The 21,556-nt window shown below is 44.3% G+C and overlaps 1 protein-coding gene across 1 annotated transcript; it reads left to right on the top strand.

Annotated features, from left to right (window-relative positions):
- The first annotated feature begins 261 nt into the window (after nucleotides 1-261).
- On the top strand, nucleotides 262-18,032 carry efnb2b (ephrin-B2b). The gene is made up of 5 exons (XM_072657573.1): nucleotides 262-672; nucleotides 7,791-8,080; nucleotides 14,671-14,763; nucleotides 15,908-16,009; nucleotides 16,605-18,032. The coding sequence occupies exons 1-5, from the start codon at nucleotides 563-565 to the stop codon at nucleotides 17,003-17,005; spliced, it is 996 nt and encodes a 331-aa protein (XP_072513674.1). The 5' UTR covers nucleotides 262-562; the 3' UTR covers nucleotides 17,006-18,032.
- Nucleotides 18,033-21,556: the final 3,524 nt, after the last annotated feature.

Below are 21,556 nucleotides of genomic sequence, written 5' to 3' on the forward strand. Positions count from 1 at the left end.
TGAATAAACTCAACAAACAGAAAAGGGGGGGTGTCTATAAACTTTTGGACACGTTGCTGAACTGACTGTGGGCAGGGCTTGGAGGAAACGATGGGCGGGGCTTGAACGAGCACAATGAACAGAAGGACCAGTGTGGGCGGGGTTCCCAGGAACCCCGGGAGTCTGAATGCAGTGGGCGGGGCGTGCATGGAGGCAGTGGGCGGGGCCTCGGTGAACACACAGTGGCTTCCCAGCGCATCTCCAGCGCAGTCCAGCGCCAGAGGAGACGCTGCGAAGTTCCCGCAACTTGAGAGAGAGGCGCCCGGTGAACCGCTCGGAGTGGGTCCCTCGCCTCCAGACTGGATTACCGGCCGCTCTCCACCGTCAGAACCGGGAGGACTGCCGCGTAGTCCGGATTTACTCCGCGCTTTCCAGGGCGAGGCCAGCGGTGTGGCATCCGTCGCTCTTCCCTTCCAAGTCGGATCCCTCCGGTGAACCTGCCCAGGCTGCGGACCTGCTCCCCCGCCTGAGCTTGCGCGGCCAGTCGCGGTCCCAGTGTGGGTCTTCTGCTTGCACGGGGGCGATGGGTCCACTGTGGAGATGCTTGCTCGGGCTTCTGGTCGTCGTGTGCCGGCTGAAGCTCTCCCGATCCACCATTTTAGAGTCAATATACTGGAATACCTCCAACACCAAGTAAGTTTGAACCCTCCCCTGCTTGTTTCTCCTCTGGAGGATGTAAACCACCTACCTAATGCTCCTTCTCGGGGCTGGAGGACCACCCAGCTGCTCAAGCTGTTGCATATTAGTTTCAGCCAGGCTGAAGAACCACTCACAGATTCTGCATGGTACCCAACAGGGTTCCCTGACTGTTTAATGCAGAACCTTTGGAGAACCCACCTTTTACACCTAAGCTCCTTCAAAGGTGGTTAGTACCCTTACCAGTGCTGGGTAGAACCATATTTACACCAACAGGTTGTTCAGATGATGGGTTCTCCATCATAGAGGAGAACCATTAAAACCTTCTAAGGGTTATTTGACTTGTTATGGCTCTAGATAACTATTGGTGTCTCTAAAGAACCTTTGGAGAACCCACCTTTTACACCTAAGCTCCTTCAGAGGTGGTTAGTACCCTTACCAGTGCTGGGTAGAACCATATTTACACCAACAGGTTGTTTGGATTAGGGGTACTCCATCATAGAGGAGAACCATTAAAACCTTCTAAGGGTTATTTGACTTGTTATGGCTCTAGATAACCATTGGCGTATCTAAAGAACCCTTGGAGAACCCACCTTTTACACCTAAGCTCCTTCAAAGGTGGTTAGTACCCTTACCAGTGCTGGGTAGAACCATATCTACTGTAAGGAAGGGTTCTCTGACATGTATCAACAGTGGACTGTATTCCAGTGTTTTAAGTAGAACCATGTTTACACCAACAGGTTGTTCAGATGATGGGTTCTCCATCATAGAGAAGAACCATTAAAACCTTCTAAGGGTTATTTGAGTTGTTATGGCTCTAGATAACCATTGGCATATCTAAAGAACCCTTGGAGAATCTAGTAATAAAAAGGGTTCTCTGACGTGTGTCAGTAGCTGTGTAGATTCATATGTATTCAAAAGGTTCTCAGCCATAGAGACTGGGTTCTTTGAGTTTGCGTTGGGTTCTGACTCGTATGAATAGTGGAGCCCATTTTGGTGATAGGTTCTTCGAATAGCAGTACAGAAGGGGTTCTCCGTCATGGACAAAGAACCATTTAAGCCTCTCTACATAACCCCTTCCGTCACTGAAGAACCTTTGGAGAACCCTCCGTTTTCGGGGCTTAGATGCTGGTAATGTATCTTAATCTGTGTGTCCAAATGTTTGTGGACACCCCATCTACTAAACACACTCGGCTGCTCTACGTTGCACCATTTGCTGACGGAGATGTGCAAATGCACACACTGCTTGTCTAGTACTGCCAATAGAATAGGACTACTGTATACCACTGAATACTGTACATGACTAAAGCAATGGTCAGTCGTGCTAATCCTGCTAATATTCAGTGAAATTTGTAAATTGTTGGCGATTAGCTTCATTCAGAAATCATTCATATGCTAAAAGTATAGCAAAAGTATCGCGATGTTACGTACTTACACATACTTTTAGTTTTTAACAGTAAGATTTTATATTAAACATAATTAAAATTTTGCTACAGTAAGTTTTACACTAAATATTTATTAGTTATTGATTATTTTAGATATAAAGGAATAAATTGAAGAAAAAGAAAATTACCATTATAGAACCTTAAGTGTATTTGAGATCTATATGTATATTAAGCTTTAATAAGCATAATAAGCTTTAATAAGTCAGTCATGCTAATTGTGCTAATAACTAATGCAAGTAAACTGCCACCAATTAGCGTTTCTCAAATGACATCTTACTAACTGACTCTGTTCATCGTTAGCAACCCTAGCACGTATAGCTTAGCATAACGGGAAAAAACAGAAAATAAATAAAATTCATTTATTACAATTGATTTATAATTTTAAATAAATTCCATTTATATTTATATTTATATTACATTTGTATTTTTAAATTAGTCCATTTTTGATGTAGTGAGACGTGATTAGCGTTCCTCAAATGACAGTTTGCTAGCTTTAACTGGCGACTGCTGGCGTTCGTTCGTTTTTAACGATCGTAGCATGTGTAGCTTAGCATAACAGAGAAAATATGGAAGTGAAATAAAATCATCATAATTAATCAATCATTTTAAATTAAATCACTTTAAATGTATTTATAATATACAGACTCAGGAGTGAGCGATGGTTAGCGTTCCTCTAATGACCGCTTGCTAACCGGCGACCACTGGCTTCCGGTCATCGTTAGTGACCGTAGCATGTGTAGCTTAGCATAGCTGAACTTCGCTAGTGACTCTTTGAGGCTAAAAAAAATTACGGAAACACGGAAATGGGTAAAAAGACTCTGGGAGAGTGTGTGTGTGTGTGTGTGTGTGTGTGTGTGTGTGTGTGGGCGGGGGGTGTTTTTTTGGGAAGCGTCCGGGACAGATCTTCAACATCTGCTGCTTTCCTGGACTGAAGGAAAAGTGCTAGTTTTATGAGGCTCATTATGAGCCCAAATAAAGGCTTCAGTAGGCCGCCTCGTTACCACCCCACCCCCACCACCACCCTCCGCACCACCACCACCCCCACTTTCCTTCCCTTCGCGCTGGCAAGGTCTGGCCTGACAGTAAATACCTCCTAATGGAGGTGGCTGTGGTCCTGCCATTTGGTCAGCTAAACCGAACCCGTATTTAGACGTCATTGACGTGAGTATTTGGGGATTATAGCGTTAAATCGTGACGGGCGTTCCTGCCCACCAAGGCTAACACACACACACATACACACACACACACACACTCGCGCACACAATGGTCTAAGTTTTATTGGTAATTAGGCTGTCAAATAAAACAAGGTAGAGGGCCTCAAACGGGACCGGGCTAAAGTTTGTGTTATTACAACACCGTGTGCCCTAACTCCCTAACTCCCCCATCCACCCCCCCCCCAAAGACCCCCACCCACCCCACCCCTCGGGCCTGTATTCAGTTTTCATGAGCTTCAGTAACTCCGGGGGTAATCTTTGTCACGGGGATTTAAACACAAAAGGCTCTGCAGGTTGAGAGATCAATCCTTCTACCCCCCCCCCCCTCCTTCAGTTAGAGGGGTCCATGCTGGAGTGGGAGCTCCAGGGGGGCAACAGAGGGGTGGTAACGCTTCCTGTCTTCTCAGAGACCCCCAGTAAAGCCCTAAAAAATAACCCCCCCCCTCCGGCCTTTCCTGATGATTTTACAAGGTCTAACAACAGTCAGAAGAACTTGTTTATTTATTGGTTTATGGGCTCTTCTGCAGAACGGAGCTCGTAGTGGGTTGAGAACTTCAGAAGGTGTTAAAAAGTTCCAAAAGGTTCCTCGGAGAACCTCCAGATGGTCTTCTTGTTGCGAGTTTGCTGGGAGAAAACATCTGGTGGTCCCTGAAGAGCTACACTCCCTGAGAACCACTGCTTTAAAAGGCCACTTCTGTAAACGGGATCCTGAACTTTTAAAGGGCCGGCGTCCCACCTTTCTCTGGTTTTTCGTATGTAAGCTGTTTTATGGGCCAGAAATGGGTGGAGCTTAAACAGCTGTAGGCTGAATATCGTCGGCTGGATGTAAATGTTGGTTTTTGTGACATCACAGAGACTGGATGATGATCATCGGGTTGTTTGGGGTCCTTGTTTACACAAAACATCAAACTCCTTTTTCATTTCACTGAAGAGTTGAGGTTGTGGTTTTGTGACATCACAAAAAAAGTTATTTGTACCACTTTTGTTTTGTTTTACTACATTTACTACATTTTCACCGGTGTTTACGCGCCACGACGAGCTACTTTACTTTTCTTAAGTCGGGAAATTTTGATTCCCGTGATATTTTTAAATGAATTAGATTTTTGTGACATCACAAAAATACTAAATTCCAAACAAGCTGTTTTTGCAGCCTAGCTAGTTATAACACATGAACTCCGGAACGAGAAGTACGATTTGTAGAAGGCCTACATGCTACGATAGGTTATTTTCACTTTAAATGAATTTGTTTTTGTGACATCACAAAAACACCATATTCAAAACAGACTTTTTTACTTTAAATGAATTTGTTTTTGTGACATCACAAACACCATATTCAAAACAGAATGTTTTACTTTAAATGAATTTGTTTTTGTGATGTCACAAAAACACCATATTCAAAACAGAATGTTTTACTTTAAATGAATTTGTTTTTGTGATGTCACAAAAACATCATATTCAAAACTGAATTTTTTACTTTAAATGAATTTGTTTTTGTGACATCACAAAAACAACAAATTCAAAACGGCCTTTAATCACAACTTAGATACAATCTACGGGTTCAGAAGTGAGTGGTGTGTTTTTAACAAGGTCCACATGCCCCATCAGGCGGTTTCACTTCTCAAAAGTGGGGATTTAATCTATTGCAGTTTTATGACATCACAAAACAACGAGCTATTTTTGCAGCTTTGCTGTAACATATGATCTCAGGAGTGAGCGATACATTTCTTATACATACACACACTTCTTAAAACTCTGGGAATTTAGTGTTCCTGTAGTATTGGTGTTTTAAATTGATTGGGATTTTGTGACATCACAAAAAATGCGAATTTAAAACCAGGTTTTGCAAAAATACTTGGGTTCAGAAACTAGCGTTACATTTTTAACGAACTCTACATGCCATGAAAAGCTGTTCTGTTGTCGAACGTTGGGCAGCTTTGATGTTTATATGATACGAGTAATTTAAATTGATTGGGTTTTTGTGACATCACAAATACAGCGAATTTAAAACCGTCTGTTTTTGTAGTTTAGCTGTAAGTTATGTCATTTTAACGAAGCCCACGTCCCCGTCAGGCTGTTTTACTTCTCAAAAGTGAGGCCGGTTGGTTTCACCACGATACGGGCCCTTTAAAGAACCTTCAGGGTAGGTTCTATACCAGCGTCCGAGCCAAGAAGCGTTTGGGAAGCTTGTTTAGAAAGCCTAAACCGATGCCGTCAGCTCGTGGGAGGCTGCGCTCCACTGCCAGAGGTGGAATTTACAGGTGGAGGAGCCTGAAAGTGTTTAGAGAGGAACCGTCAGAAACACAGAGCCGAGAGCCTGCCGGCCGTATCAATGGTCTCGCCCTGAAATCTATGCCCTGGGACTGCTCTGGGTTCGCGGCGTAACACACCTGCAGAGCGGGGAGTCGTGATGGATGGGATATAAAACACGAATCCAATGGGGAAGGAATGTTAATGGTTTGCATACTTTTCATAAGGGGGGAAGAGAGAGGGCGAGAGAGAGGGCGAGAGAGGTAGAGACAGTGAAAGGTCCTAACAGGATTGCAAATGGGAGGTTTTTCGAGGTTTTGTGAGGCTCCTCTATAATTGTTATATGGTCACTTTCTAATTCGGGTTGGAGACAAAGGTCTCGGAGGGAAATTGCTCGGCCTGGTTTACAACATAAGGAGGGGTCCGGCCGAGGCTTCCCTTCTGTTGTAAAACAAAAGGGCCCCGGCATTGTCTGAAGTCGCTAGCTTGTAGCAGTCTCGAGGGTCAGCGCCTTCGAAGGGCTTCAGGTCAAGTATTTTAATCAGCGTGAAGCCCGAAAGCTTTAAAGGCCTCCTGGTTAGGAAGCGGCTCTTATTCTGGCCTGTTTACATTCCTGATTAATTGATCTGATTGGGGAAAAGAAGGGCTTGGAAAAAAAGGCCTGTAGCTAACAGGCTGTTGCTTGACCCCTGGTGTATTGAGGAGGAATGGATAAAGAAAACACAGCAGAGTAGCGAACTTTTACAGACTCCCATCGAAATGGACACTACACACCCGTCTGAACATTATTAACTTTCAATGGAAGTCAATTGGGAGCGTTTCTATCGGGCCGGTCACTGCGTGGGATGGTTTCACCCAGTGTGAAGAACCGCAGGGGCCATATGAAGATGTGTGGTGGGTGGAAACTAGCAACTTTACAGGAGAAGGGAAAAACCTTCTGAACTTTCAATGGAGGTCAATGAAAAAAGGTTTGAGTCCAGGTCATTTTGAAGCGTTTCTATTGGTCCGTTCTTTAAGAAATTCTCACACAGGATGAGGAACAACTGCCTGATTCACATTGTGGAGAGAAGTCAAAAAGTGGTCCAGCCAATGGCGCTTCGCCATCAGCAGCCGGAATGGTTCTTCTACAAAAATGGTTCTTCTACAGCATCGCCCAAAGAACCCTTGGGACACCGTTAAAAGTTTGTAGGTTCTTAGGAAACTTTTGGAGGCCCCTCAGTTTGCAACTCTGGAGGAACCTTCAAGAAAAGCTTCCTGGAAGGTTCCTCAAAGCACCTTAAGAGGTTCCTCCACAGTTTTAAACTGAAGAACCCCCCAAAAGGTTCCTCAAGAATCTCATATGTTCAACAGTGCTGGACCTTTATTGTTGAGAGTTTTTTTGATTTGGGCCCCTTTGAGAAACCTCAAACCCAACATACCGTGAAGGTTCCACACCCACAGCTGAACTGCAGCACTAGCATCTAGGCTGAGAACCGCCAAAGGGCTGCCCAGCTCAGGGGAGGCCGCATTCCACTGCCAGAAGTAACTTGACACTTGACCTCCTGGAGTGGGCTGTTGATTGGTGCTGGTTGTTTGCAAACTTCAGGGTTCAAACAACACCGCCGCCGCCGCCAGCGCCAACGTCACAATTAATAGAACCCCAGTTCTCCAGACACCCTTTTTTTTTGCTTTGTGACATCATGATGGTAGCTAGTACCCAAGAAGTAACCTCTTCTGAATGTTCATTAAGGGAATATGGAGTCCTCGTTGTTTTGGTTTCGGGGGTCTTGGGCTGTGTTCCAATTGTGTACTACACACTAATGCTAAAAGGGACAGGCTAAATGCTATATGCTAATCTTGGTATTTTATTAGCTCTGCTGTCTATCTGAGCCTCGTTAGATCAGACGTACACTCGGTACTGTCCCACGTCTTTCTGTGGACGCTAACAATGCTAACCTCGGACAATGCCAACAATGTTTTCTTTGTTGTTGTTGTTGTATTGTGGGATAATTATAGTGTCCATCGGTTCATTGGATGCATTTGAGTATACACACTTTCGTACTCCAACACTAGCTAGTATTGCTAATTAGTATGCAATTGGGACGCGCCCTTTGTTCTAGGGTCTATAGTTACAGTCTATGAAGTGTTGTCAAGGTTCCCAAGAAGATTCTGTCCCACTGTAATCGCAGATGCCGTGCAGATGTTGACCTTCCCAATTGTCCTCTTCTAGGTTTGTCCCCGGAAAAGGCCTGGTCCTGTACCCTCAGATCGGAGACAAGATGGACATCGTGTGTCCCCGCCTCAGGCCGGGCTCGAGCGAGCGGGCCAGCGTTGAGTACTTCCGCGTCTACCTGGTCACCAAGGAGCAGCTGGAGACGTGCCGCGTGGACAAGGACAACATGGCCCTGCTGAACTGCGACAAGCCCGACCAGGACGTCAAGTTCACCTTCAAGTTCCAGGAGTTCAGCCCCAACCTGTGGGGGCTGGAGTTCCTCAAAGGAAAAGACTATCACATCATCTGTAAGTATCCCGCCAAGCGCACTTCCCCTCCCTCCGCTTTGGGATTAGCGTAGCCTAGCCTAGCCCTGTTCGCCGGCCCGAGGGAGCCAAAGTAATAATAATAATAATAAAAATAAAATTCCAGGGAAGGGTCTGGACTGCTTGTTTCTCCAAGGACCACTTCACCTAGTGTCTGGCGAGGCCTCCGATCCGGATCACAGGAGTCGGTTGCCATGACTACACTACTAGCGCAAATATAGCCATTGTTTTTTATTTACTATCCAAACCCACCAGTGAACCTGCACGGCTCTTCTGAGGTTTTCATACAGAGTGATGATGATGATGATGATGATGGGGAATAAATCTGTGGCGGCAGTTTCCTTTAGGGACTATTTTACCGAACAACACCCTGCATGTATCCCTCCACCCGGAACAGAGTTTTAATATAAAAACCGTCTCAAAAGCTTCACCTCCGCCATCAAGCAGCATATTCCCAACCGTGAGATCCTCCGTCCACCACCACTGTGATTTCTGACTGGGTAAGGTTCTAGATAGATCTAGAACACCAAATCACCCCCTAAAAACCACCCTGAAGAACTCCCAGTTCCTTCAGAGCTCTTCTTCACCACGTCTTCTCACGGCCCAGCGCCGTAGAGGTGCTTTTGAGAAGCTCAGCAGCGGTCATCTGATCTGAGCCGTTGGTAAGAGCCTTTCGGGGGCTCGTGCGTGTCCACTTTGGCCCCTTCTCAGCTGGCACATTCCTGACCGGCCCGAGTGAATTGAGTTTGAAGATTTGCACGCTCCAAATCCCAGCGCCCCGTCCGCCAGCGTGAGACAGATCGCTTTGACGGGATTTTTTTAGGCAGCTTGGCCCGGAGCCGCAGGGCTGGAGATATCTGACCTAAATGGTCCCGAAGAGGGGTGTGTGTGTGTGTGTGTGGGCGAGTGGGCCTGTGTGTGTGTGTGTTAGGTTAGTGTAGAAACAAGGTTAGCGCAATGTATTCGAGCATTCGGTAGTCGGAGTGTGTGTGTCTATGTGAGGCAGAGAGAGAGAGAGTGGGTGAATGGGACGAGGCCGGGCGGAGGGCGGTTTCGGGCCGGTTGAAAGGAAGTCGGTGTTCCCGCCAGCTGCCTGCCGCTGCAGTTTTCGCGCTGGATTTTGCGGCTGCAATTACGGCTGCATATGTTTAGTCTGAACGCGCCTGCTCCTCGGGAACGTGTGCGTCTAATTGCATGTTTTGAGAGGGTGCATGCAGCCTCAGAGCGAGCGGCGTCGGTCCGGGGTTCGTCTGTTATTATACGGATAAGAAATTTCCCTAAGGGAAACGATTCATGACACATACATAGATGACAGAGTACAATACACACACACACACACACACACACACATACATATATATATATATATATATATGTATATATATATATATATAGTATATAAAAAAGCAATATTTATACATACATAAAATGACAAAAGTATTGGGACACCTTACCACCTTACTTCAATCTAAACCCACAGGCTTTATTAATATAGAGCCAGTCCCCCTTTGCTCCTCTAAGCTCTTCCAGCAGCAGCAGCAGCAGGTCTGGAGCTCTGCTGCAGTTACTGAGTCAGTTGGAGGCTTTTCTGCTCTCTGCTCTGAGCTCAGCACCCGGCCCTGACCCCGCTCTGTAACTTTACGTGGTCTGACAGACACTCTGTGGCTGAGCTGCTCTCTGTGAGCTGTTCCTCCTAAACTCTTCCACTGTTCAATAATAACACCACTCTCAGCTGATGGAGGAAGATCTAGGAGGAAGGTCTAAATTTCACCAGCTGACTTGTTGTTGTCAGGGGTGAGGGATGGGGGGGCGGTGCAAGAAGAGGAACAGGAGAAGATCCAGCTGCGCTTAAAGCTGGTTATTAGCGGCTCAAGGCTCAAAGCGGGAATCGCAGCGCTCCTCTCGGCAGTCCGAGCAGCTCCAGAACCACTAGCAGGTCTCAGCAGCCCGCTGTTTCCGGATCCGTTAGACCTGGGGACGTGGAGACGCTGCTGAGGGATGAGACAGTAGGTCTGACATAGTGATGTACGTTCATTTAGCAAGGCCCTGATTCTGGCTACAGCACTGGTGGAGGGTGGAGGGTTCGGGGGGTGGGGGTGCTCGGTGGCTCTGCGGCCGGCTGCGCTGCCCGAGGCTCTCAGTGTGCTTGTTGTGGTCGTGGAAAGCGAGCGCCTTCACTCAGGCTGAAGGGTGAAGCTCACATGCACACAAATGTGAGACGACTCGAAGCGAAATGAGCCGTGTTGAGTAAAAAGCTCCTCTCTCTCTCTCTCTCTCTACCGCTCTCTCTCTACCTCTCTCTCTTTACCTCTCTCTATCTCTCTCTCTCTGTCTCTCTCTCTTTACCTCTCTCTATCTCTCTCTCTCTGTCTCTCTACCTCTCTCTCTTTACCTCTCTCTATCTCTCTCTCTCTGTCTCTCTCTCTTTACCTCTCTCTCTTTACTGCTCTCTCTACCTCTCTCTCTCTCTCTCTCTCTCTTTATTTATCTCTCTTTATCTCTACATCTCTCTCTCATGGATGCAGTAAAAATCACACTATTATGATTGACATCATCCATTAAATGACCCCATATTTTCAGTATTATCATCATAGAGCTGCTTAGTCAGTCAGACAGACAGACAGAGCGCAACGTCTCTCAACAGTGAAGCCACCACAGTCACAGTACGATGTGTGATGCGTAGCCCCGCCCACCCTGCATCCAAAGCTCCGCCCTTTGCCCCATCTCCAGTGTTTCCAAATTCCAGCAGTCAAGTATTCCCAGTGCTAATCCTGGCCTATAGCCTAAGAAGGCGGGGCTAGGCTTAGGAATGAAGTGATTGACATTCACAGGCACTTTTAGCTACACGTTTGCTGTTACCGGACAAACTGGGAATCCAGGTGCTGGGAGAAGGGGGCGTGGCTAACCAAGCGAGAAGGCGATGAGCCCACCTCTGCTCTCTACCGACAGTTTTGGCTTCAGGGCAATGGAAAAGCAGAGCTAGCTACTGTACGACTGTGGCTAATGAACGATGTTAATTAGCCCCGGTAATTTGAATTGGCGTCAGTCGGGTTTATACAGCGGTGGTACGTCCCCTAGACCGCTAACCAACCTACCGCTAAGCGCCTGCCGCTCTCGCTCTTAGTCATTTCCCTCTCTCTCTCTCTCTCTCTTTCCGTGGTGGGCCAGTTAATTTGCTCCTGAATCCCAGCCGCCGCCGCCACCAGATTACCCCCAGTGGAATTCCTCCGCGGCTGCGCTAGCTCGAGAAGAGGCGTGAATCGTACGCCGACACAATAGTGTGTAAAAATGTGCGCTAAGCCGCTACGCTTGGCCTGAGCCTTGACAAGCGAGACCTGACCAAAAAAAAGCAGTCCGGAGTTAAGGGGTTAGGCCGGTTCGGGAGGTTGGACCGGAGCAGACTCTTCAGCTCGGGATCGTTCGGCGTGGCTGCGTCAGTCTCCCGCTGCGCTTTGCTGGGTTTTATGGGGCTTTACGAGAACACAGCCCAACAAACATTAGCTTTTAAGAAGCTTTCAGAGCCACGTACACCCCCACCCCCACCCCCACCACCACCACCACCCCACCCTTCACACACACTGGAGTGTTAGTCTACCCGCTGAGTAAGACCCATTTCCTTCCCTCTAAGTCAGCTGGCTCGTCCCGCGGCTCGCTCAGGGGTACCAGCGACGTTGACCCGCACCTCCAACCTGGGCGCAAGGCCGCGAGCTTCGGCTTTTACTGGCTTTCGAATGGAGCCGAACTCATTTACTGGAGAGATTGGGGTCCGCCAGCTCAGCGCAGGTCAAATCTGAACTCCATTATTGACTGGAATTGGAGCTGAATCCGATGCCCAGTGGGAATCCAGTGTGGCGGAGCTAACTGCTCAGGAGGGATTAGCTCATACACGCCGCGACCGTTAGCGGCTAAGTGTCGGAGTCCATTAAAGGGCCTTGGATGAAAAGGTCTGCCCGCGGTTCAACGTTAGTCCCGAAAGGGGGGGGGCTGGAGGTGCTTTAAACGCTTTGAGAGTTTATGGATTATTAAAAATAAATGGCTTTATATTCAGGGATACGCCGATGCAGGAATTCTGGGCTGAATTCCGATGTTTTCCATGTGCATATCTGCTGATAGCAACACTGATACGAGTGTTATTTTATCAAATTTACGGGTTATTAATTTTTTTGTTGTTGTTTTTTTCATTTTGTTTATGAGTTTTATATAATTTGGGAATCATACGGGAATTCTGGGTCAAAGTCCAATATTTTCTGTGTGTATATTTCCTAGAACTGATACTGATGACTTAAAAAAATTTCAGTCAGAAATTGAGCCTTGATATCTCTCTCTCTCTCTCTCTCTCTCTATATATATATATATATATACATACATCGTAATTTAAAAATGTGTGTGTGTGTGTGTGTATATATATATATATACAGTCATGCCCGAAAGTATTCATACCCCTGTCAAAGTTTGACTTAAATTTACTTTTATTTAACCAGAAGTTATATTTTTGCCTGGAAATGACACAGGCATCTCCCAGGAGATAACACGATGATGTACAAGAGGCATCATTGTGGGAAAAAATATTTCTCAGCTTTTATACACATTTGAACAAAAAGTGGCATGTCCAAAATTATTCATACCCTTCTCAATAATTAATAGAAAAGCCTTTATTGGCTATTACAGCAATCAAACGCTTCCTGTAATTGCTGACCAGCTTTTTGCATGTCTCCACTGGTATTTTTGCCCATTCATCTTTAGTGATGAGCTCCAACTCTTTGAGGTTCGAGGGTCTCCTTGCCATCACCCTGATCTTTAGCTCCCTCCACAGATTCTCAATTGGATTCAAGTCAGGACTCTGGCTGGGCCACTGCAAAACATTAATGTTTTTGTCTGCTAACCATTTCTTCACCACTTTGGCTGTGTGTTTTGGGTCGTTGTCGTGCTGAAATGTCCACCGGTTCCCAAGGCCAAGTCTCTCTGCAGACTGCCTGATGTTGTTGTTGAGAATCTTGATGTATTGCTCTTTTTTCATGGTGCCATTTACTGCGATCAAGTTCCCTGGTCCATTGGCTGAAAAACACCCCCAAAACATTAGGTTCCCACCACCATGTTTGACAGTGGGGATGGTGTTCTTAGGGTTGAAGGCTTCTCCTTTTTTACGCCAAATGGTGCACACATCATTGTGGCCAAACAGTTCAATTTTTGTTTCATCTGACCATAAAACAGAACACCAGAAGTCTTCTTCTTTGTCCAGATGAGCATTTGCAAAGGTCAAGCGGGCTTTTGTGTGCCTTTTCTGGAGAAGTGGCGTCCTCCTTGGCCTGCGTCCGTGGAACCCAGCAGTGTGCAGTGTCCGTTGAACTGTCTGCCTTGAGATGTCGCCACCAGCAGAGTCCAGATTCACCAGGATGGCCTTGGTGGTGATCCTTGGATTTTTCTTCACCTCTCTCTATTCTCCTGGCCAGCACAGGTGTCACTTTTGGCTTCCGACCACATCTTCTGAGATTTTCCACAGTGCGGAACTTCTTGTATTTTTTAATAATACTTTGCACTGTAGCCACTGGAACTTGAAAACATTTTGATATGGCTTTATAGCCCTTTCCTGACTTGTGAGCAGCCACAATGCACAGCCGCAGGTCCTTAGTGAGCTCCTTTGTCTTAGCCATGACTGTCCACAAACCAACTGCAGAGAGCTGCTGTTTTTCTCCTGTTGAGTTGATTAAAACAGCTGTTCCCAATGAATCAGGCTAATTAGGATGCTTTAAAACAGCTTGGACTATTTGGAATGGTATAGAACTTTGGATTTTCCCATATACTGTGACAGTTTTCAAAGGGTATGAATAATTTTGGACATGCCACTTTTTGTTCAAATGTGTATAAAAGCTGAGAAATACTTTTTCCCACAATGATGCCTCTTGTACATCATCGTGTTATCTCCTGGGAGATGCCTGTGTCGTTTCAAGGCAAAAATATAACTTCTGGTTAAATAAAAGTAAATTTAAGTCAAACTTTGCCAGGGGTATGAATACTTTCGGGCATGACTGTATATATATAATTTTTCAATGATTTCAATGAAGCATTTTTTAAGGATAATAAAAATCAAATAGGTTATATATCCATATTGGACACGTTTAGATTTGACCGTTGTTTTATTATTTGATGATATATTGATTGATTACTGGCATGCGACTGTTTAACCTACTGCACTAACATATCTGAAATTGATTAACTATATTAAATATCATAAGTATCACGTCAGCAAACGTTTCATTAAAGAGCCACAGAGGAAAAATTCACAAATAATTAAACCTTTCCCACAAAAGCGTTAAATCGAGCGTCGGATTAAATAAACGCATGAATATTAATTATATTAAAATGTAATTATATTTAGGGCCGCACTGAAACAGACATTCAGGGCCAGTTTCTGGTATTTTCTGCTGATGCCGATACTAATGACATTTTCAAAAAGTTCGGCCACGGGTTCGGACTAGAATCACTTTGGAATTTGAGAAAAATACAAACTGTATTATAACTGATATGAAATTGAGTATTAATTAAAATTTTCTGTTGTTCTTTTTTTTTTTCAGCTACGTCAAACAGCACGTTGGAAGGCCTGGACAACCATGATGGAGGCGTGTGCAAGACCAAGTCCATGAAGATGGTGCTCCGAGTCGGCCAGAGTGAGTTCTCATGTTCTGCTGTAGCAGATCTGCTGAATCTGCTAAAGCTACGAGGCTAATTTAGCTAATTAAAGCTTATTTGATTATTACGATTAGCATTAGCACAACGGCGTGGCTAAATCATCACATGTTGGGCCAAGATGTTAGGACGTCTCAGGAGCTACGAGGCTAACGTAGCTAACGGGTAACATAAGCTAAGCCCTAAACATAAGTGCTTGTGGTTTCGTGTGTAAAAGTGTGCAGCTAAATGCTAACAGCCTAGCTGAATGCTAACGACAGCCCTGCTGTTTGCAGTCTGAGGTTTGTCTGTTTTTGTTTATAGATAATTTTTGTTAATAATAATAATAATAATAATAATTCTGGTTATACAGTTAGACGACGTTAGAGACCGTCGTTACCGAACTCGACGCAGATTAGGCTACGTTGACATTACTAGCATTTGTACTACAGTACCCAGCATGCTTTGCATCAGTACGTAAAGTTACGCTGCATTAAGGAACTGGAATTAGCTGTTTGCTGATTTGTCCCGCCCACCTTCAGGTTACATCATCAGAGGGGAAAAGCTGTTTTTCGTAGTGTAACGCGGGAGGCGTTAAGATTAGCGTTAGCACTGGAGTGGCAGGGTGGCTGCGGTCATGGTGTGGAAAAAGGACACCCGGTCAGCTACGCTACGGTCAGCGTGAGAAGGCGGCGCTCCATCCCGATCGCCCGCGCCTCCTTCCGCCAGCGCGCCTCCCTCCCTTCCGCCCGCCAAGCCCGGCGCGTTAGCTGCGTCCCAGCGTGTAATTGAAATGTCATGTGCAGTCGCCTCCTACGGCTGCGCCAGCTGTCCCCCTCTCCCCCCGCCACCGAGAGACTGCCTGCTTTAAGCCAATTCATTAATTTCTCTCGCTAATCCTGGAGCAGAGTAAACGCAAGGCAGGAAGCTCCACGAGGTGGTCCCACTTTAGCTCCGGCGCTTCCAAGAACAGTGTGTGTGTGGAGTGTGTACGTAACTCCATATGTTGGTTAGTTAGTTGGACTGGACGTTTCGAACGTACTCGCAAATTTAATGTCAAAATGGCGGAATTTAAAGCGTTAAAGTGCAAAAAAATGACATTTGATTTGATTAATGACATAATTGGTGTTCATGTGTGCTCCTCAGGTCCCACTGAATCAGTCTCCACCAAAGACCACCCCCCCAGATACCCCGACAGCGACAACCAAAGCACCTTCAACAAGGAGAACGAGGTCTTCAGCAAGGCCGGTATGTATAACGTTAATTACGCGTAGTTGTATCGCGACCAGAATGCCGGGACTAGCTCGTGGCGAGTGTGGCTACACGGCACAGCTTGTGTTTCAGAAAGTACGTTTATAAAATTATGAATTTTCTTAATAAACTGGAAGTGGAAACTGTGAACAGAATGCTAGTTTGAGTGCTAGCCAGCTAGCTAACTTGGAGCTAGCATATTATAGCGTGTGTCAGAGCAGGACGCTACACAGCACAGCTTTTAAATGCTTTTAAATAAACTGAAAACGGAAATATTCTGATATTAACATAAAAAACTATGACAAAATGTTAATAAATAAATAAATAATAAATAAAATTCTATAAAAAATCAACAGTATTTTAGTAAATAAAAACAGCAGTTTGATCATTTGGATCATTTGATATTTCTTGATTTTTAAAACCAATAACTAAAAAATAATTATTTGTATAATTATTAAAAAATTACTTGAATTAATATTATAAATTTTAATTATATTTAATACAATATCATGTTATGTATTATATTATATAATAAATATTATAACCGATGTGAACGACTATATAATATATTATATTCCTCATCCCCCTCCAGACCCCGTCCCAGACAGCGGTGCTGACGGAAAAAGCGGCGAGTCCATGGGCCCGTCCAGCTCGGAGATGGCCCTGTTTGCCGGTGTCGCCTCGGGAGCCCTGGTGCTCATCCTCCTCCTAGTGGTGGGACTGGTGGTGCTGCTGCGGCATCGCCGGCACCGCAAGCACGCCGCCCAGTGCTCCGGCCCACTCCCGCTGCACACTCTTCCCAAGCGAGGCGGCGGCGGCGCCGGCGCCAACAACAACGGCTCGGAGCCCAGCGACATCATCTTCCCCCTGCGTGCCTCTGACCCCATGTACTGCCCGCACTACGAGAAGGTCAGCGGGGACTACGGACATCCGGTCTACATCGTCCAGGAGATGCCGCCCCAAAGCCCCGCCAACATCTACTACAAGGTTTGACGTGTCCGGCAGAACTGTAGGGTTCGATTTGCCTCCTGAAAACATGGACGTCAGGGTTATTGATGCCGCTGGAGGAGTCAGGCCAGCCAGGTCCTGGTCCTGGTCTGGCCAGCGTCTTTCGAGATTTCCGCCTGAAGCAGGAAGGACTGAGGACATGGAGGTGGACAGATCCAGGGCAGACTGAGCACTCAGGGCAGAGACTGTAGGACTACGACCCCGGGAGGACATCTAGACCCTTTAAGACCTTTATTGTTCCTGAGTTTTCCCTTCATGTTTGGCTCAGTCTGGATGGACGTTTCGATCCTCAGCACAAGCTGGATGCTTTCAGACCTTTGACGTAGGTCCGGAGCGAGTGAGGCTGCGTCCTGCATCTCCAAGCTGGTCCTGATGGATGCCTAACACATACCGAACTCCCGCCGATTCTCCTCCATATGCCGCTCCCGCGTCAGGGTGCGAGATTTTGCAGCTTCTTCAGGCTGCATGTGGTTCTCACGCTCTCGCGCCTTGGCGGCTTGTCAGGTGCCTCAGGCGCCCTCTCTGTTCGCTGGTGTAAATACTACCTGAAGCTCCTTCGTTGTTTTCGTTAATTTTTGTTTACGTTTCTAAATTATGTCTTAAGTTATGTCTCGTTCGGACGTTGGAATACTCTGGTGTTGACCATGGTCAGGAGGAGGGGGAGGACTGGACCATTTGGTTGTTTTTTGTTTTGTTTTTTTGTTTGAGCCAGAACCGAAAGGCGCTAATGCTGTAGATCTGTGTTCCTCACGTACGCTGTGACCGGCAGTGGCGGCCGAACAAATCATGGCCTGATCCGTCCAAGTGTTGATTTGTTTGATTGTACACGCAGCGAATGTGCCGTTCCAGCTGGTCGCCGCTGAATGGATTATGATTGTCTGGAGCTGAATGGGCTCGTAATTGGCAGCTTGGGCTGTTTGTTAAAAAGTTTTGTTTGAAAAATGAAAAAAAAAAGGAAAAGTCTGTTTTGTAAGGGTTGAATAAAGCTGGTGGCGATATTGGTTTACAACAACATCAAGAGTTGGCCTGTGTGATTATGAAATGAGACCCTGGTCTAATACCAATCGGCTGGAGTCTGACTCATGCTGCTTTTAGGACCAAGCTTTTTGAACTTACTGTTCAATTTTACAAGCCTTTAAATAACAAGCCTTAAATAATAAAAAATAAACAGCAACAATAATAATAAAATAACAACAAAATATTCAAAAATAATAACAATTAGTTAAATAATATTTAATAATTATTAATGTAATGAAATAATACCAAATACTACTACTAATAATATTTAATACAATAATATTAAAGAATAAGAAAATGAATAAAATAATACTAAATAATAATTAATAAAAAATAATACCATTAATTAAATAATATTTAATATGACTACTTAACATACAATTATTAAATAATATTGAAATACTACTACTAATAATAATTAATAACTATTAAATAATAATAAAATGTATATCAAGTACTACTACTACTAATAATAATAATTATAACAACATTAAATAATATAAGCAAATAATAATAATAATAATAATAATAAATACCTTATGACAAAAACACACCAGAGTAAATGTAAAGACTCATTAGCATTAGCATGGCTTGTTGCTATGCTAGCTAAGATAAGCATTAGCAAAAACTTCTGCTGGAGGATCAGTGAGTGATGCCCAGGAGGAGGAGGAGGTGTAGGAGGAGTATGAAGGGTTTCTGCACTGGTTGCTACTCAGAGTGCCATGGGCTGCTGGCTGGGGCCCATTTGGCTGCAGGTTCTAGTGGTTCTGCTTCTCTTTCCTGACCTTCAGGAAGGCGCTCTGAAGGCACTCGAAATTCACTCACATGTACACCGACCCTGAATCATCACACTCTCGCAGCTCGAAGCTGCTGGGTTTAGCTGTGCTATGTACTTTAGCCCGAGCTTCTAGATGATCCTGGCCCATTCTTCTGGAGATTACTGAACAACCGGACATGCTCAGAGCTAATGCCGCGTTCCAATTACCTCAGAAGTCGGGTGTTGGAGCTGGGAATGACGTCACACCCGAGTTGTGACCAGTGACCAGTGAGTTCCAGGTAACTAACGATAATCCGACGGAACTTCCACAAAAATCTCCAAAAACCAGTTCGCTAACGACGTCGGAGTTGATCATGACTGGTTTGACGATCCTTTACTGCTGTTTTATGGTGAATCTAACCAAAACATGTCCCAATCTTTATGTCTCAGGTTAGCATTGTTAGCATTATCCCAGGTTAGCGTTCTTAACATTGTCCCAGGTTAGCAATAGCAGTCAATAACAAAGCATTAAACTGTATTTTTTAGCATCCAAACACCATGGAAACCTGTCCATTTTTATTAGCTACTTGTTGGCTACATTAGCCTCATAGCTACAATTCAAAATTAGGAAGCAAAATGTACCAAAAAAGAAGTTTATTATTAACAAAAACTTTTCAGTTTCAGTTTTCAGTTTAGTTAAATGTTCTTATTAGAAATAAAATTAAAAACTAAAAACTAAAATTATACCTAAGTATATTCTGTCTATACTGGTAGGTAATATTTGCTCTAAAATTACTTAATTGTAAATAAAAATATACTTAAAATATTATAAAATATATAAAATATTACTCAAGTATTCTCACTATATACATATTTTTATACACTTTTTTAACTAATTTTGATTTAGTTTGTGCTATTATGTTTTAATATATCTTAAATAATATTATATTAAATAAAATTATATTATTTGATTTGATTTATAAAGTAAACATTCTTATTCTTGATGTTTTTTATTTATGTTTTGGGATGTGTAGTCCACTGTTCAATTCAGGTATACTTAAAGTACAGTTAAAGATTCAAATACAACAAAAACGATGATACAATAATAATAATAATAATAGTAAATGTAATTAAATCATTAAATAATAGTAAGTAATTACTTAAGTAATTCATTTATATGAAATAATAATAATGAAAGGCATTAAATAATATTTCAAATATTAATAATGAAACCACGTGTTTCTTTTTAGGTATTATTTATTTATTTAATTAATTCATTAATTCTTGGTGTTGTTATTGTTGTTTTTTTGTCATATTTATATAATTACTTAAGTAATTATTTTCTATGATTTAATGCTATTTATTATTATTATTATTTCATATTAATTACTTAAGTAAATACTTTGCTTATTATTTTTATTATTATTTAATATGATTTAATTACATTCACTATTAATAATATGATTTATTAGATACAAAATAAAACATCCAATGTATGTAGTAAACTGTACGTATTGTGTCAAGTTTACTTAAAGAAATTGTACCAGTGTAAAAACTATATTTTACCTAAAAGTGTACGTTCATAAACCCCTGAAAAGTGTATAACAGCTTACCTGTGAGTCTATACATATAGTATATACCTATACGTTCACAGCTACATAACTACCTAATAAACATTACTAGCTGTAAACTCACAGGGCAGCACAGGTTGTGCTTGTGGGCCTGGGGTTGCGGTAGGTGGTAAGTGGCCTTGCTAAACTGCCCCTAGGTGTGAGAGCTCCAGGAAGATGGGTGGAGGTTCACTGCTGTTACACCTTTCCTAAACTAAACAGCGGGACAGAGGAACAGCACTGATCCCCAGAAGATCACTGATCGTGTGCTGTCAGTTCGAACTTTAAGACCCTTACGCCTAAAGTACACTTAAAAGGGCACTTCTGTACACTAGAAAGTGGGCGGATTTAGTCCCAGTTAGCACTGAGGCCCTTAGGAGTATCCTGCACCCTACTAAGTATTTAAGTATATCCTAATTACTCAATAAAATGTAGGGGTTCCCATACCGAACCTGGCATCTCCTGACCGACTGCGGCTGACCGGCTACATCTGGAGAGAGCCGCTGCGCTAGCCGGGCTGCAGGGGGTCAGCAGAAGCTGTGAGTCGCGGTATTTGAGCTGGCCCCCAGCAGCACCATTTGGTCTGACGGTCCAGCGCCGCATTTGGCGAAGGTGATAGCGAGACGTGTGATGGAGAATTCCGGTCTTGACCCACAAACACCTCCGTCTGCAGTGGGTGAGAGCAGGAAAGCAAGGTGTTGTGAAATAAGCCCTCACACCTCTTGACCTCAAACACACTCCACTGTCACTCTCGCGCTCACACAGACAGGACACACACTCCCTCCTGCTGTCACTCTTTCAGATTAGCACTGCCGGAAAGCCTCCCTGTGGCCCCGCTGCTGATATTTGGGCCCCACATTAATACATGGAGACATTCCCAAAAAATCCAGTCCAAGCCAGGGGGGGTATCTGAGGCCCGGAGTTCTGATCGGTTTACGGGTCGGGGTTTATTAGAAATGCTGACCTCGTGATTCCACTCTGGCCACTTTATTAGAAACACCTACCTTGTGCTTACACTCACTGGCCACTTTATTGGAAACACCCACCTTGTACTTCTACTGGTCACTTTATTAAAAAAAAAAACATCCACACAGTAGTTTCACTCACTGGCCATTTTATTGGAAACACCCACCTTGTGCTTCTAGTAGCCAA

The sequence above is a fragment of the Salminus brasiliensis genome, chromosome 15, assembly GCF_030463535.1.
Source record: "Salminus brasiliensis chromosome 15, fSalBra1.hap2, whole genome shotgun sequence".
NCBI lineage: Eukaryota > Metazoa > Chordata > Actinopteri > Characiformes > Bryconidae > Salminus > Salminus brasiliensis.